Source organism: Panthera tigris, chromosome B4 (genome assembly GCF_018350195.1).
Source record: "Panthera tigris isolate Pti1 chromosome B4, P.tigris_Pti1_mat1.1, whole genome shotgun sequence".
Classification (NCBI taxonomy): domain Eukaryota; kingdom Metazoa; phylum Chordata; class Mammalia; order Carnivora; family Felidae; genus Panthera; species Panthera tigris.
This window is the reverse complement of record NC_056666.1, coordinates 99,361,908-99,379,877: the sequence shown is the minus strand read 5'-3', so window position 1 is coordinate 99,379,877 and position 17,970 is coordinate 99,361,908. Positions and strand designations below refer to the sequence as shown.

General features: G+C 34.6%; 1 protein-coding gene across 6 annotated transcripts in view; it reads right to left on the bottom strand.

Annotated features, from left to right (window-relative positions):
- ZDHHC17 (zinc finger DHHC-type palmitoyltransferase 17) overlaps positions 1-17,970 on the bottom strand; it is a 103,900-nt gene that overhangs the window by 27,400 nt on the left and 58,530 nt on the right. For all 6 annotated transcript variants that reach the window (XM_042992803.1, XM_007088746.3, XM_007088747.3 and 3 more), the window contains 2 exons: positions 8,584-8,726; positions 7,142-7,242 (listed from right to left, as the gene is read on the bottom strand). In XM_042992803.1, the coding sequence (XP_042848737.1) occupies positions 7,142-7,242; positions 8,584-8,726 (244 nt within the window). The remainder of the gene's footprint in view (positions 1-7,141; positions 7,243-8,583; positions 8,727-17,970) is intronic.

Here is a 17,970-nt window from a genome sequence, read left to right as displayed (position 1 = left end):
TCAGCTTCTTACAGCCTGGACTAAATTTGTGAGGGGGCTAAACAGCAGCTCAATAAATGTCTACAGTTTTGAAGGGGATATTCAAGAATTAAATATCAGATGAGCTTAAACAACTTCTTTGCTTGGTCTTTAAAAGTGTGGAGATTAGATATCTTCAAATGGTAGTTTGAACTTAGCTTTAATAATAGGTCACACCAGTTAATTTTTAAACTTAAAAACAAAAATTTACAAACTCTCCACAAATGGCCTGGTTGTTCTTTGTAAAGGTTTAAAACAACTTTTTTTTTTCCTGATTAAAAGAAAAAAAAAAAAAACACTAAAAAAGTATAAAGGCAAAAATACCTCCACAATCCAGAGATAATTCCTTTTATATTCGGTATTCTGCATTTTTAATCAAAATTGAGACCATGGTGTTTTATGAACACTAGTAAAACAAATAACACTTATTAATTGACTGTCTGCCATTTAATCTGCATGAAAACTATGATATATACTACAGTTATCCCCACGTTAACATGTGACAAACCTGAGGCAGAGGTTAACTAAACAGTCCAAAGCTGCAAAGTAAATTAGAGGTGGAGGAAATATTAAAATCTGGGCTCTTTTTACCTGTGCTATTCTGATTCTCCAAAGCACTCAGCAGAATATCCTAGGCCCTTAAATATTATGGAGACAATATCTTTGGGTATGAACATATTTAAGGCTTGATGTATATTTTTTATACTGTCAGATTATTTCCAGAAAGATATACCAATTTATAATCCCACTAACAATACATACTGCTTGACTACCACATTTTCATCAAAGAAAAAAGTTGTCAATTTTAGAAGTAAAAGAAGCTCTATTTGACTTAACTTGTACTTTTGCTTTTACGTTTAGTCTTCTAATTAAATAAAAAAAGAAGTACGTGTCGTCAATATTTTCATTTAAATGTTTATGGAATATTGTTTTACATTTAACTCTTTAATCCACTTGGATGTTACTTTGATGCCTGCTGTGAACTGCAGCTCTGATTTACCATAATACCCAACAAAATAAAATAAAAACAGTAAATCAAATTAATCAACTATCTACAAAACACCAGAGACAGCTTCAAAAAGGGGAAATGCCACACTATACCATAAAGTTCAACCTGAGGTTAAGAAAAGACAACAACTCTGGAGAGGCAAGCTGTTTGGGGTTGTTCTTAATTTGTATTAAGTGGTATGGAACATGCGGATAAGAATAAAAAGGCAGAATTCCCATTAGTCCCACCCTGGCCCTCTGCTATGGACTGAATCATGCCCCCCCCTCACCTCCCCCACCCCCCAAGTTCATATGAAGCCCTACCCTCTAATGCAACTGTTTCTGGAAATAGGGTCTCTAGGAGGTAATTAAACAAGTTCCTAAGGGTGCGACCCTAATCTAATAGGACTGCAGCTATGTAAGATTTAAAAGGAAGAAAGAAACCTCACTCTCTCCCCCTGCTCTATGGGACATGGGGAGGAGGTGCCTACTTGTAAGACAGGAAGAGAATCCTCACCTGAATATAATCATGTTGGCATCCTGATACAGAAGTGTGAGGAAATTAATTTCTGTTGTTTAAGCTAGCCAGTCTATGTTACTTTGTAATGGCAAAGGTCTAAACATCAAAAGAATTCACTTTTCTTTAAATTATTCTATAGCTTAAATAGACTTTCAATCAAAATTGCATTAGGCTTTTCACAGAACTTAAACAGCTAATCCTAAAAAATTTAATCAGAAGCACAAAGGGCCAAAAAACTAAAACATTCCTGAGAAACAAAAACACTGGGAAACTTGGCCTAACAGATATCATGATTTAAGAAAAAAGCTTTAGTGGGGAGGTGGTGGGAGGGGGTGAAACAGGAGAAGGGGATCAAGAATACACTTACAATGGTGAGCACTGAGTAATGTATAGAATTGCTTAATCACGATTATTGTACACCTAAAACTGATATAACTGTGTGTACTGGAAGGAAGAAAGGGAAAGGAGGGAAGGAGGGAGGGGGGAAATGAAGGAAGGAAAGGAGAGAAAGAGAGGAAGAACAAAGGAAGGAAGGAAGGAAGGAAGGAAGGAAGGAAGGAAGGAAGGAAGGAAGGAAAGATATAGTACAGTACTGGCACAAGAGATCAATAAACTGAACAGAGTAGAGAAAAACTGATAAATATCAAGGTTGATACTGCAACTGAGTGAGGAAAGGGTATGTTGGAGCAATGAGTTCCTGAATAAGCAGAAAGGAAGACACACACACGCTCCCCTCACATCATTCATTATACAGAGTAGTCAAATACACATGAATTAAGAAATAAATTAGAGATTATCTTTAATAACTTCAGAGACACCTGCATGTGTGTGTATATGTACACACACACACACACACACACACACATACAAATGATATACAAGAATATTTATAGTAATATTGTCAGAATTCACCATTGGTGGTGACTGGATACCTGAAGATAGGCATTAAAAAGCTTAGAGAATATTGCAAGTAAACTAGAAAAGATACACACAAAAAAACTAAAGAAGTCCTCTAACAGTAAACTACAGGAAAAAATGCTTAAGAGAAAAATGCATAGGAGAGGATGGTGAAAACAATAATTCTTCAATGTCTTCACTTTTATATATGTAGTCATCCCAGTTCCAGAAGAGCTTCGTATCTATCTTCAGTTTATGCTTAAAATCTGACTGAAAACTAATTTATTTTTAGACATAAAATTTCTAATAACCTATCACCAATATTTCACAAGTGGTGCCAACACAATAAACAACTGATTGTACTGGCTATGACTGAATTTCGGAGTTGTCTGATTATAAGAGAAAAATGGTCAATGAACAACATTTTCAAATAAAAGGACAAGAAACAAAATAAAATCAGTCATGAATCTAACACAGAGATAACAACTGTTAACATTACATGTACCCACTTTTCAACTCTTATCCTTTACACATTTTAAAATTAGAATCACTCTGTAAATATAATTTAATATATTTTTTCACTTATTACATCCTAAGTATAAGCCCACATCAAGTCTTAGAAAAGCATTATTAATGGCGATTTTATCCCATACTACACATAGCTAATTGATAAAAACTATTTCCCATTCAGGATGGATACTCAGGTTGTTTCCATTTTTTTTTCCTATTAGTACTATGATAAACAGCTTTGTAAATACATTTTTGATCTTGTCTCTTATGATTTACTTATGAATGTTTAAGGGTTTTTTGTTTGTTTGGAGAGAGAGAGAGACAGAAAGAGAGGGAGGGAGGGAGGGCAGGAAGGAGAGAGGGAGGGAGGGAGGGGGGGGGGAGAGAGAGAAAGAGAGAGAGAGAGAGAGAGAGAGAGAGAGCGAGCATGAGCATGCACATGAGGGGGGGGGCCGGGGGAAGGGGACTGAGGGGGTGGAGAGAGAGAGAATCTCAAGCATGCTCCATGCCTAGCACAGAGCCTGACAAGGGCCTTGATCTCAGGACCATGAGATCATAAACTGGGCCGAAATCAAGAGCTGAACACTCAACTAAGCCACCCAGGCACCCCAGTTAAGGATATGTTTAAAGCTCTTTCTACATGTTGCTTTCCAGCAAGGTTTAAAAACTGAAAATTATGTTCACATTTGAAGATACACTGTTATCACATCAAAAAGGTGGGTGCTATACTAGACTCTTGATAACCTATCCATGTGACTTTGAGCAAGACATACAACTTCTCTGAACCTCAAGGGTTCCTTCCAACAGTTGGAAAACAGGATTAGGATTTGTGTGGTTTTTCTAATCTCAAAGAATTGCTCTGAGAACCAGGTCACACAATAGATTTGAAAGAACTATAAACCAAAAAGCGCTGAATAAATATAAGGTATATAGGAGATGATAATTACTATTTTTTTAATGTTTATTTTTGAGAGAGAGACAGAGTGTGAGTGGGGGAGGGGCAGAGAGAAAGGGAGACAGAATCTGAAGCAGGACCCAGGCTCTGAGCTGTCAGCATAGAGACCGACATGGGGCTCGAACTCACGATCTGTGAGATCGTGATCTGAGCTGAAGTCTGATGCTTAATCGACTGAGCCACCCAGGCGACCCTGAGATGATAATTATTTAATGAATAATAGAAAACATTAAGAACTCACTTGTAAGAATAGTTTATATCAATATAAAATTCATTATCACCACAATAACACTTAAGTTGGGTATATTATGAGAAACTAAAGTTTATACAGTTGATCCTCACGCCTACTTCCTATAAAATTTATTTGTAACCCTAAAATCAATATTCACGGTACTTTTTTAATCATCATGGGTATGTGCAAAGTAGCAAAAAATATGTATCTCCCTATGCACGTAGTGCCAGCTGAGTTGAAAGGTCTATTCTGTGCCACACTTTTGCCTGTGTTTTTTGTTGGTGATTTTACTGTTTAAAATGGCCTCCTAGTGAAGTGCTGAGGTGTTATCTCACGTTCCTAAACACATGAGGGCTGTGATGTGCCTTACAGAGAAAATATCAGATATAAGCTTTGTTCAGGCATGGGTTATAGTGCAGCTGGCTGTGAGTCCGACGTTAATCAATCAACGATAAATCTTAAATTTGGTACTGAAACAGAAACACACATAAAACCAAGGTTATGTACTGACTGATGGACAAAAATGTGACCAGAGCCTGACACTTTCTTCTTCTCCAGGAGCAATAGGTTTAGTATTTGCTAATTCAGTGTTTGCAGCAACTTTATAGAACATAATTACTACAAATAATAAAAATTGACTGTAACTCTTATTTTCCACAACTAATCAGTTTTAATTACATACGCAGTCATGAGTTGCATGAGGAAAGTGGTACAAGCAACAACAGAGAGGCTGAGGTCAATAAGAGAGGCAGTCCCTGATAACAGCTGCTATTTTAACTCTATATCTTAATCATTATTTTATATCATGAACCTCATGACTCTTTCCTGTCTAACACCCCTTGTGCTTCCATTATAAATTATTCTGGGTTCTTTCTGTTTTCTTCCTATAGGTTTCTTGAGTTCCTATCTCTGGTCTCAGAAGTTTAATACTTAAAAAGAAAAAAATATAGCTCTAATATCATATAAGGTCTAGAGATATGGTTCTTTTATAACATAGATAAGTATAAAACAATTTTTTATAATCAGAATTTAAAGTTATTTGTGATTTCATTCCACATTCTATGAGTAGCATATACACATATACAAACATCTGAATAAAAGAAACCATAAATGCACAGTTAAAACTGATGTAGACAGACACAATGATCCAAAAAGTCATGCAGAAGATAATAACACGTACTTATTTACATTTGTTACATGTCAGGTATCCTAAGCTTTATTACATTCATGCTCAAGACTTCTGTGAGACAGTACTATGATCATCACTCCTGTGCAGACAAGTATGAAACTTGGTATTTTCATACTATAATTTTTATTCGAAAAATATATGCAATTTGTTCAGTGCATCTAAAAAATGAACTATATGCCAATCTGTTCTAAAGACACAATTATTCAAATAGAACAAGTTAAATAGATTTGATTGTGCTGACCTTCCTCTCAAAATCTACCTCTCACATTCTCAACTCCCTAGCTTAGAAACTTGCATAGCTATTTATTGTCTCCAAAAAAGGAACAAAAAACTCAAGTCAGACTACATAAAACTCTCTGGCATGAAGTTTTCAATATTTATAATTTATTAATTTTCCAGCTTTTCTCCACTTATATGCACAACAGATTAAGAGAACAGCAACAGTCTAAAATTATTCTGAAATGTCAATCTGACTTTTTTCGGGATGTAAAATTTACTGTCCAATTTAGGAAACAAAGTTAGAAAGTATGTCTGGAATACTAAAGTCATTTCAGAGGTCAGTGCTTTTTATAAATTTAAAATAGATGAGGTAATGAAAATAAGAAGATCTATTTTACTTATACTAAATATTTCAGTAAGATAATTCTAATGGTTAATAAACCCTTGAATAATGTTTATGTCAAAGTTTAGTACAATGCAGAATGAGCTAGTGAAAACTGTCACATGGCAACATTTCAAAAGATACTTACGCTAAAAAAATATTTAAAAAGCACTCCACTTTCTGAAAGTAATCATGTAACGTTGTAAAAACGTTAAGACTGTGCCTCAGTCTCAAAATAAGCATTTTTTTCCAGTATTTTGTTTTTGTTTAAAACACAGACAACAAAAAGAACACAATGTTATAACATGCACGACTGTGAAGTGAAACTAGATAGTAATTAAAATCGTTCAGAATAGCTATAAGTCACCAAAAACTGCATGTTACTTAAAATCTACTTTATATATTTTTTATAGTAATGTTTTAAAAAATGATTTTAGTACAGACATTTGTGAAACATGTGCCTTTATTTTAATAAAACAGACTGTCTTAATGATTGAGCTTTTTCTATGTAAAAATATCAAAAGGTGACCCTGTCCTTATTTCTTTGATACACACACATGCACCCACACATTTACAATTTCAGATTATATTACTTTTGTAAAAGTATACTACATTGAAATAATTAGCAAATATTTGAAGATACAGCACTGTGTGCTTTTTCATAAAGCAAAAGGAAATTAACTGTTATCCTCCACAACAAAATAAAAAGTTGTGATATTAAGAAAATATTTAGAGTACATAGTCTGGTAATAAAACACGAAAATCACAGTTTAGTAAAGGTTTTGAATAGGTGTTATAGAAGCAGACAAGTATGTGTTTCAATCCCAGCCTTACCAGAGACTAGCTGTGTAGCCTTGGGCAAGGATAACAGCTTAACCTATTTAAGCCTAAATTTTCTCATGTATAAAATGGAGATAACAATATTAACATATAGAATGTGTACTAAACGAGTACAAAGTATTTAAGAAAATACCCTTTAAACACTCAAATACTAAATAGTAGCTACTATTATTATTTCTGATATTGTTATCAAAAGCGGCTGTCAAAAGCAATCTATTAAATATGAAACATTTAAGAGCAATATTTACATTGGTTCACACGTTATTTTTCTAGAAATATTGTTCTACTGCAACAAATCATGGATAGTTCAGTCCCAAATGTTAAATTATTATAAAACACTCATTTAAATAACAAAATTTGCTTTAGATAAGACCTTTATAACCAAAGGATATCATTCCAAAACCAGAAGAACCATGTTACATACATCCAAAATTTGGTTGCCAAATATATTCCAAGAGGCAATGCACTATGCATTGAATGATCAAAAAAGGATCTGCAAAACACAAGTTTTATAAAATTTGAGCTCTAGATTTCCTTGTAAAAAGGAATTATTTATTTAAATGAAAATTACACATGTTCCACATAGTAAACTCTGGTTTAACCAAAATCCAGACATCCAGAATGCTTAAATAACAAGACCATTTTTCATGGTAATCAATAATAAATGAGTTCACAGCTGAATAAGTGAGCAAGATTCTGAGGATCCTAATTTACCAACAGAATTATATTCTATTCTAGATATTTTTCAGCCTCAGAATTTCAGTCTACTTCTATTCTCTTAAGTCAATAATTCACTTCAGTATAGTTAGTAACTCTATCATTTAGCATATTATTCATCAAAGATGTATTATTATTTTGACAAATGAGCACAAAGCAATCCTCAAGTTTTTCTGTTTCATTATTTCTCCTTACCTGCACACTCCTATTAAGCTTTTAGTACAGCTTTTCAAACAGAATGAACTGGCCAATTTAATGGATTTGAAGGTCATTATTTACAGAATTTAGAATTTGGGGAAAGTATTAATGAATTTTATTAAACATAGGCAGGATCAACTATCCATGTAGGCTATGTGTGAAGTCTTCCTATTTATAGGACCCCTTGGAGCCCCTAGAAACACTAAAATGAGATTAATTACCTAGAATTAAGCCTATTCCTGAGAGTTAACATACTCTATGTGAATTATTTTCAGAACTCTTTTTTTCTTTTTTGTTGGAAATTCAGGTGAAAACAAAGTACTAAAGGAATGGAGATTAGGTAGGAAGTTCTAGATCATAGACAACTGTCTAGGTTTGCTGAATAGGTAATTTTAGAAAATGAGATCTAAGGAGAAAAAAAAGGGAAAGATCACAATGTTTTAAAGAAAAAAGAGGGAGGAGAAAATAAAAAGGCTGAGCGTACTTCATATGCTCAGACTGTACCTTACTACTAAAATCAAACCTCCTTCTTGCATATTGCTTATGACCAAAGAAAATATAACTCCTATGAAAAGGTAAGCTAAAGCTATAATTACCTAGAAATAAGCAATATGTATATTAGTTAGAGGTCAACGAACTCAATCTACTTCTACTGAAATGTTTTTAAATTGTATCTTAGACTTAAAAATTATGTTAGAGTTTGTCATTGAATATACCTCTAGAATTTCAACATTTCAACATTAAAAATTTAAAAGATTTCAGATATAAATCTGCCAAAATTCTTTAACACTAAATTAAGATGAAATATATTACATAAAGGTAGTATTCTAAACATACAAAACATTAATTTTACAAAGCAGTGTCCAAATTATATCTTTTCATGTACAGATAAAAACATAGTTAAAAACAACACACTTACTTTGAAAGAAATTGTACTGTAGCCCAAACGCCACCATACATTAGCCCTTTAATGAGCCAAGAATCAATATTTAGGTCTGCTATAAACCCAACCAGCCAAATAACTAGGAAAGGAGTTCCTAGCATTACTTTCTGCCGAAATTCCTGCACAGAAAAAAAAAACAAAACAAAACAATTAGCCAGAAAGTTTGCATGTTTCAGGTAATCTGAATGTGAGTCACTTTTATCTTCGTGGAAACATGCATCAGAAAGTGAAAGTCATTCATTCAAATATGTTTACTATGCGCAGGCACTATTCAAGATGCTAGTCTCAGTCTTCTATAGACAATTTAAAAGCAGTTAAAATTGTGGAAAATGAGAGTATAAATTATAGGAGTGGGTCTAGATATCAGATAATAGAAGACAGCAGTATTTGCTGCTTGCCAACACGTGGATAAACTAGAAAACAGTTCTTGATGACACCACCCCATTAACAGGCCACTGATAACTAGAGATAAGACCAACTAGAATAACTTGATGTTCTAAGAGCTACAACAGATAAAGAATCCTGCCGATGCTTAGCCTGAAGAAGATACTTTGAATGACCTTAAAATGAAAAACCTTAAAATGAAATAGAAAACAAAATCAGTCTACAGAGTCCTAGAGTCCATAGAAGGAAGAGTATGTGCCCCTGAACACAGATCAAAGCAGAGCACTTAATACTTTGGAGGTAGTTCCATTTCATTTTTGTACTAGTCTAATTGCTACAAAGTCCCTACTTCTAAGTATAAAACCTATTTCCTTGTAACACATACCACAGTTGATAGGCAGCTATCAAGTCTCTGGAGTAACCTTAAGTGACAAAACAATTTAAGATATTCCAGCTGTGATTTAATAAAAGTCAAAGCATAAACATTACTTTCCTCACTATTTACCTTTTTGAAAGCTAAGATATTACATTTTTTGTAGCACCCTGTTTATACTGTTGGCCTCTAATGAAATAAATACTTTTTCATATAAATAAATGGCCGTATCTTTCCCAATTTAGCCACTGTAATTCATTTTCTAAATAGTGTGTGCAATTTTAGCTTGAATAACAAACTTCAGAGTTTTAATTTTATGCTGTAGTAAAATAACCCTTCTGATTTGTTATTTCATCTCTAACACAGATGGATTTTATATCAGGACATTAGAGAAGGGGTGCCTGGGTGGCTTAGTCGGTTGAGTGTCTGACTCTTGATACCGGCTCAGGTCATGATCCCAAGGTCGTGGGATCTAGCCCTGTGTCAGACTCCATGCTGCATGTGGAGCCTGCTTAAGATTCTCTCTCTCCTTCTCTCCCCTTCCCCATTCACACTTTCACTCTCTCTCAAAAAAAAAAAAAAAAAAGACACTAGGGAATATTTATAACTAGGGAGGACAGGGTGTATGGTTAAGTGTGGGTGGGTGTTGGTGGCAGAGAAAGTAGATGTGTTATTTAAAGAAGTATTTTCTAAAATTATCTGTAACTTGCCTTGATTTAAGGTACTCGTTCTCCCTCAGCAATAGCTACATTTTTTTCATTATTAAAAATAAAGATACAATTTACATACAGTAAAATTCACCCTCTCTTGGGTACTCTGAAGTTAGATTAATATACACAGTTATGTCAGCATGAAAATTAAGACACAGAACAGTTCTATCAAGTCCTGAAATACCTATGCCCCCAGACCCAGCCCGTAACAAACACTAATCTGATTTCTACCCCTATAGTTTTTCCTTTGCAGGAATGTTGTATACATGGAATCATACTGATGCACTCTTTTAAGTCTGGCTTCCTTCACTTCAACAATTCATTTGACACTCCCCCATGTTGTTGTGTGTATCAGCAGTTTGTTCCTTATTAATGCTGAGTAGTATTCCATTACAGGATGTATTACAGTTTACTTATCCATCTCCAGCTCAAGGATAAAGGTTGTTTCCAAATTTGAGGACTGTGAATAAAGCCATTATAAACATTTGCATACAGATTTCTGCATGAATGTAAGTTCATTTCACTTGGATAAATATCCATGTGTGGGGTTTCCAGAGTTGTCTTTTTCTTTTCCAAAATGTTACTTACCATGTTATTTATGATACTGTAAAGATATTAAAAAAAAAAAAAGATGTAATGGTGATGTGCTGCTTTTGTAGATATGAAAAATCTATTTTCTCTTGAATTTTATTATGGAAACTTTCAAATATATAGTAAGTTTGAAAGAATTTTATGGTGAATACCTGTGTATCTACCATCTAGAGTCTGTAATTCAGTAAGCTATTTTTGTATTAAATTTAATTTTGAAACAACTGTAGGTTCACATGCAGTTGTAATAAATAATACAGATCCCAAGTACCCTTTACCCAGGTTCCCCCAAAGACTAACATTTTGCAAAATATAGTACAATATTTTGTACAATATCATAATCATGATGTTGACATTGATGCAGTTAAGATGCAGAATATTTCCATCACTACAAGGACTGCTCATGTTGTCCTTTTAGAGCAACTTCCCTCCTACTCTACCTTCACCTGTATATTAACCTCTGGCAACCATTAATCTATTCTATATTTCTATAATTTTGTCATTTCAAGAATTTTATATAATTGGAATGATACAGTATATAACCTTATGGGATTAGTTTTATTCAAAATAATTGTCTAGACATTGATCCATATTATTGCATATATCCTTAGTTCACTTCTTTTTATTATTAAAGAACATTCCATGGTATGAATGTATCACAGTTTAACCATTCATCCACTGAAGGACTCTGGGGTTGTTTCCAGTTTGGGGCTATTATGAATAGAACTGCGATAAACATTTAGGTACAGGATTTTGTGTACATAACGGTACAGCTTCTGGGTTGTACGGTAAATGCATATTAAGTTTTTAAAAAAGAAACTCTCAAACTGTTCTCCAGAGTACCGTATTGTTTTACATTCCCACCAGCAATGTAGGAATCATCTGGAGTGATCTCTCTGTACCCTCACCAGCATTTGGTGTTGCTGCAACTTCTTTAGTTATTCTGATAGGTATATGATAGTAAGTCATTGTGGTTTTAATTTGCATTTCCCTAATGACTAATGATACTGAACATCTTTTCATGTGTTTATCTGCCATTTTTATATCTTCTTTGGTGAAATATCTTTTTGCCTTTAATCCACTTTCTAATTGGATTGTTTGATTTCTTCATTGTTGTGAAAATTCTTTATAGATTGTGCAAACTAGTCCTTTGTTGGATATATGGCTAGCAAATATTTTCTCCTAGTCTGTAGTCTGTCTTTTCATCCTAATTAACAGGGTCTTTCATAGGACAAAAGCTTTTCATTTTAATTAAGTCTAACTGATCAATTTTTACTTTCATGGATCATACTTCTCATGTGAAGTCTAACTCCTTGCATAGCCCTAAAGTTTTATAGTTTTGCATTTTACATTTAAGTCTGTGAACCATTTTGAGTTAACTTTTTTTTTGAAAAAAAAATTTTTTTAATCTTTTTTTTTTTTGAGAGAGACAGAGCATGAGCAGGGGAGGGGCAGAGAAAAAGGGAGACACAGAATCTGAAGCAGGCTCCAGGCTCTGAGCTGTCAACACAAAGCCCAACGTGGGGCTCGAACTCATGGACCGTGAGATCATGACCTGAACCGAAGGCGGACGCTTAACTGACTGAGCCACCCAGGAGCCCCTTGAGTTAACTTTTTTATACAGTGTGAGGTCTGAGTAGAGGTTTATTTTATTTTTTTGTTTATACAGGTCCAAATGCTCTAGCATCATTTGTTGGAAAGGTTTTATTTTCTCCACTGAATTGTTTTTGCACTTCTATCAAGTCGATGGGCATATATCTCTGTGGTTCTATTTCTGGGGTCTCTATTCTCTTTCACTGATCTAGGAATCTGTTCCTCTAAGCATACCACACAGTCCTGATTACTACAGATATATAGCAGGTCTTAAAATTGCACAGAATGATTCTTTTTGTTCAAAATTGTCTTAGCTATCCTAGATCTATTGCCTTTCTGTATAGAATAATCTTGGCTATATAGACAAAAAAATCTTGCTGGAATTTTTTAATTACATGAAATTTGTATAACAATTTGGGCACAACTGACATATTTACTATTTAAAAATTTACATATTTTTTTTAAATAGGTTTCCCATCCAGCACAAAGCGCAACACAGGGCTTGAACTCATGACCCCTGAGATCAAGACCTGAGCTGAGGTCAAGAGTCAGACACTTAACCAACTCAGCTACCCAGACACCCCCCATTTTAAGAACACAGTATATCTCTCCATTTATTTAGATCACCTTTGATTTCTTTCATTGGCATTTAAAAAAACTTTCAGTATATAGTTATTTTATGTGTGTGGTTAGATTTACACTTAAGTACCCAATTGTTTTGTGCAATTCTAAGTAATACTGTATTAATGTTGGTGTCTGCATGTTTATTACAGTATATAGAATAAAATAGGGGGCACGTGGATGGCTCAGTTGGTTAAGCATCCGACTTCAGCTCAGGTCATGATCTCAGTCCGTGAGTTCGAGCCCTGCGTTGGGCTCTGTGCTGACAGCTCAGAGCCTGGAGCCTGCTTCGGATTCTGTGTCCCCCTCTCTCTGACCCTCCCTTGTTCATGCTCTGTCTTTCTCTCTCAAAAACAAATAAACATTAAAAAAGTTTTTAGAAATAAAATAGATTATACCCTGTGACTCACTAAATTCATTTATTAGTTCTAGGGGTTTACTTTACAGATTCCTTGGGATTTTCTATACTGACAGTCATGTCAACCACAAATAGGGACAATTTTTTTTTCCTTTCCGAACTATATGCCTTTTAATTTCCTTTTCTTGCTTTATTTCACTAGCTAGAATTTCCAGCCCTAAGTTGAATAAAAAACAGTAAGAGGGATATCCTTGCCTTGTCCTTGATCTTACTGGGAAATCAGTCTTTCACAAGTAAGTATGATATTAGCTGAAGGTTTTAGAAATGTCCTTTATAAAGTTCAGGAAATTTTCCTCTATTTGTAGTTCTCTTGAGAGTGTTACCATAAACAGACATTGACTTTATCAAATGCTTTTTCTGCATGGATATAATTATGAGATTTTTCTTCTTTGTTAATATGGTAGATTACACTGAATAACTTTGAATATTAAATGAGTCTTGCAGGGACGCCTGGGTGCTTCAGTCAGTTAAGTGTCCGACTTTAGCTTAAATCGTGATCTCGCGGTCCATGAGTTCAAGCCCCACGTTGGGCTCTGTGCTGACAGCTCAGAGCCTGGAGCCTGCTTTGGATTCTGTGTCTCCCTCCCTCTCTGCCCCTTCCCTGCTCTCACTCTGTCTCTCTCTCTCTCTCAAAAATAAATAAACATTGAAAAAGTTGTTTTAAATAAATAAATGAGCCTTGCATTCCTATAATACACCCAATTTGGTCATGGTACATAAGTCCTCTTATGTAATGATGACTTCTATTTGTCAACATTTTATTAAAAATTTTTGAGTATACTGTTAAACCCTGAATAATGGAGGGGTTAGGGGTACCAAACCCCATGCAATAAAAAATCTGCATACAACATCTGACTCCCCCAAAACTTAACAACAGCCTTTTATTTTGACCAGAAGTCTTACCAAGTAACATAAACAGTTGGCTAAACATATTTTGTATGTTATATGTATTATATATACACTATATTCTTACAGTAAACTAGGGAAAAGGAAATATCACTAAGAAAATCATTAGGGAAGAGAAAATACATTACAGTACTATATAAAAAAAAAAAAATCTAAGTGGACCTACACAGTTAAACCCATGTTGTTCAAGGGTCAACTGTATATTCATCAGGGATATTGGTTTATAGTTTTTTTTTGTTTGTTTGTTTGTTTTTTTTTGTAGCGCCATTGTGTGATTTTGATATCAGGGTAACATATATCATTTCCATTCTGCCTATATAAACAACTTGCCAATATTCTTACATGTGAAGTGAGTTTCTTATAGACAGTACATAGTTGGGTCATGCTTTATAATACAGAAAGCCAATATGTGTCTTTTACTTGGTATATTAGAATATTTTAATGTAATGAGATTACTGATATGCTAGTGTTTGTCTATAATTTTATTTTTTGTTTTCTACTTCTTCTCTATGGTTTCTCTGTTTTCTTTTTCCTGCCTTCTTGTGGGTTACTGGAAAGCTTTTTAGAATTCTATTTTGATTCATCTATAGTGTTTTTCAGTTTATCTCTTTGTATACCTTTTTTAGTAGTTACTCTAAGTATTATATAAACATAACTTATCCCAGTATATACTGGTGTCATCATTTTACCAGTTCAAGAGAAATGTGGAAACTTTACTTTCCTTTATGCCTCTCTACCCACCCCTGATTATAAGTTGTCTCACATATGTTCTTTACCCACATTTAGATACACATCAAGCAGTATTATAATTTTTGCTCCATCATCAAACATAATTTAGAAGGTATGAGATGAGAAGTCCATGGTATTTACCCATAATTTGGCTTATCATGATCTTATATTGCAAGATCTTTTATCATTTCCTTTTTTTTTTCTAATTTTTTTTCATTTCCTTTCTGTTTAAAGAACTTCTCTTAGCCATTCTTCTAGGGTAGGTCTGCTGGTAACAAATTTTCTTAGTTTTCCTTTATCTGAGGAAGGTGATGATTTCTCCTTCATTCCTGAAAGATATTTTTACTGGATACTGGATTCTGGGTTGACAGTTCTTTCCATTCAGCACATGAAAAATGTGTGCCAGTTTCTTCTGGCCTCTATGGTTTCTGATAAGAATTCCAGGGTCGTCTGAACTGTTTCACCTCTGCTGGTAAGGGGATTTCAAGAATTTTATTTTTTGGTCTTTTGTTTCCAGAATTTTGACTATGATGTGTTCAGGCAGGATTTCTTTGAGTTTATTCTGTTTAGGGTATGTTCCAGTTCTTATTCTGTAGGTCTGTCTTTTGACAAATTTGGGGGTTTTATGGGCCATTATATCTTTTGAGTACTTTTTTAGTTCCACCCTCCTGCTCTTCTTCTTCTGGGACACCAAACATATCAATATCAGATACTCTGTTATAACCACAGGTTCCTTAGGCTCTGTTCATTTTTTTCAATTTATTCCCTTTTGTCATTCAGAATGTATAATTTTTATTGTTCTATCTTCAAGGTCACAGATTCTTTCCTCTCTCCCCTCTATTCTGCTGCTGAGCCCATTCACTGAGTTTTGTACATTTGGTTATTGTAATTTTCAGTTTTAAAATTTCCATTTGGTTCTTCTGTATATTCTATTTCTATATTTCTATTTCTTTGCTGAGACTATTTTTCCTTTGTTTCAAGCATGTTCATAATTATTCACTGAAGTCTTTTTAATGGCTGTTTTGAAATATTGTGTCAGATAATTCTAACATCTCTGTCATCATGTTGTTGGTACCTACTTGATTCTCTTTTTATCAGTTTCAGATCTTCTTGGTTATTGGTATGATGAGTGATTTTCCTTTGAAACCTGGACATTTTGGATTTTGGGTATTATCAGACACTGGATCTTATTAAACCTTTTCTTTTAGATGGATTCCTCTGATGCAGCATGGCGGAAGGAGGGAGTGATGCACCTTCCCAATACTGCCAGGTGATGTGAATGAAGCTCAGATCTCAACTTGGACTCCACTGACACCCGAGAAGGGGGGGCTCCTAATTACTGTTGGGCAAAGGTGGAACTTCCAACTCTCACTATACCTCTACTTATACCTCCCTGGCTGGGAGGGTTAGAAGTGCCTCATTATTGTTTCCTCTGTGGTCTTCCCTGATAGAGCAGGGGATGGGACCTCATTAACGACCAGTGGGGGTGAAAGTGCCAAATCTTTATTTAGCCTTCTCTGACACCATCCCAGGAGATAAGATGGGACAGCTCATTACAGCCTGGTAAGGGTGGAAGTCTGATGGTCTTTGTTGGTATGATTTGGGATGGAGCCACAGTTTTTTTGCAATATTTAGCTGTGGCAGAAATTTATTTTCTAAAAATCTCTATCTTGTTAAGCTGCCTCTTTTGTGGTTCTTTGGCTAAACAGGAGGATTTTGCTAGAGACTTTTTGTCTGTATTCATTTGTGATTCTAGGTTGTTGGCTTTGTCAGCTCCACTTTTGGGATATTTGAGGCAAAAAAAAAAACAAAATAAAACAAAACACAGGAAACTAACCACTATGTCATTCTTCAGGTCCTGAGCTCCCTGACCACTCTGCCTTTTTCTCTCCATCTCCCAGAATCTTCCTACATTTAAATATTTTGTACATAATGTCCAGGTTTTGCAGTTATACTTAGTGGAGAAGTATAGAGAAAAGAATATCTACTCCATCTTCCCAGATTTATTTTCATATATATCAATAAACAATATTAAAGAGGACAATATGTGAGATTACCATTGTTAACAAAAGGGATCATGGGTTTTTAAGTGTTGAGAAATAATAGAGATTTCCCTCTAACTTATTGTTAAGCATTTATTTAGCCATAAATCTGCCTAACTAAAACTTTTTAACCTTAAAAATCCAAGAACTCTTGGGGTACCTGGGTGGCTCAGTTGGTTAAATGGCCAACTTTGGCTCAGGTCATGATCTCACAGTCTGTGGGTTCAAGCCCTATGCCAGGCTCTGTGCTGACAGCTCAGAACCTGGAGCTGCTTTGGATTCTATGTCTCCCTCTCTCTCTCTCTCTCTGCTCCTTCCCCGCTCATGCATGCACGCGCTCTTTCTCTCTCAAAAAAAAAATAAACATTAAAAAACATATAAAAAAATCCAACAACTTTTAAAACAGTTTTCTGAAATCAAGATTTTCTCTGCATCTATCTAATCTACTAGCACTGTCCAAAAATATTTTTCCCCCTTTGGGATGACTTACTTATTTTTAGAAAAATACTACTGAATCCTACATGCCACTGTTTCTTGTTTAAATACAGAATATACTGTACAGAACAGCAAATCAAGTCATGTTTATGACTTAAATATTTCTAATAGGAGGAAAAGACAACAATCTACATAATTACAAATACTTCGTTTCACAAAGCCCTCAACCATCATATATTTTTATTGAGTAATCTTTTTTAAAAATGTAGTGTATTTACAAATACTAAAGCAAAAAAAAAACCAACAAAAACAAAAACAGGAATATTCAATTTCTGAACTGATCCCAGTAATATACAAACATTAATAAAACTGTGCTAAACTGTTCTCTCTTTTTTGAAAGAAATTAGGGGCGCCTGGGTGGCTCAGAAGGTTAAGTGTCTCACTTCAGCTCAGGTCATGATCTCGCGATCGGTGGGTTCGAGCCCTGCATCATGCTCTGTGCTGACAGCTCAGAGCCTGGAGCCTGCTCCAGATTCTGTGTCTCCCCTCTCTCTGCCCCTTCCC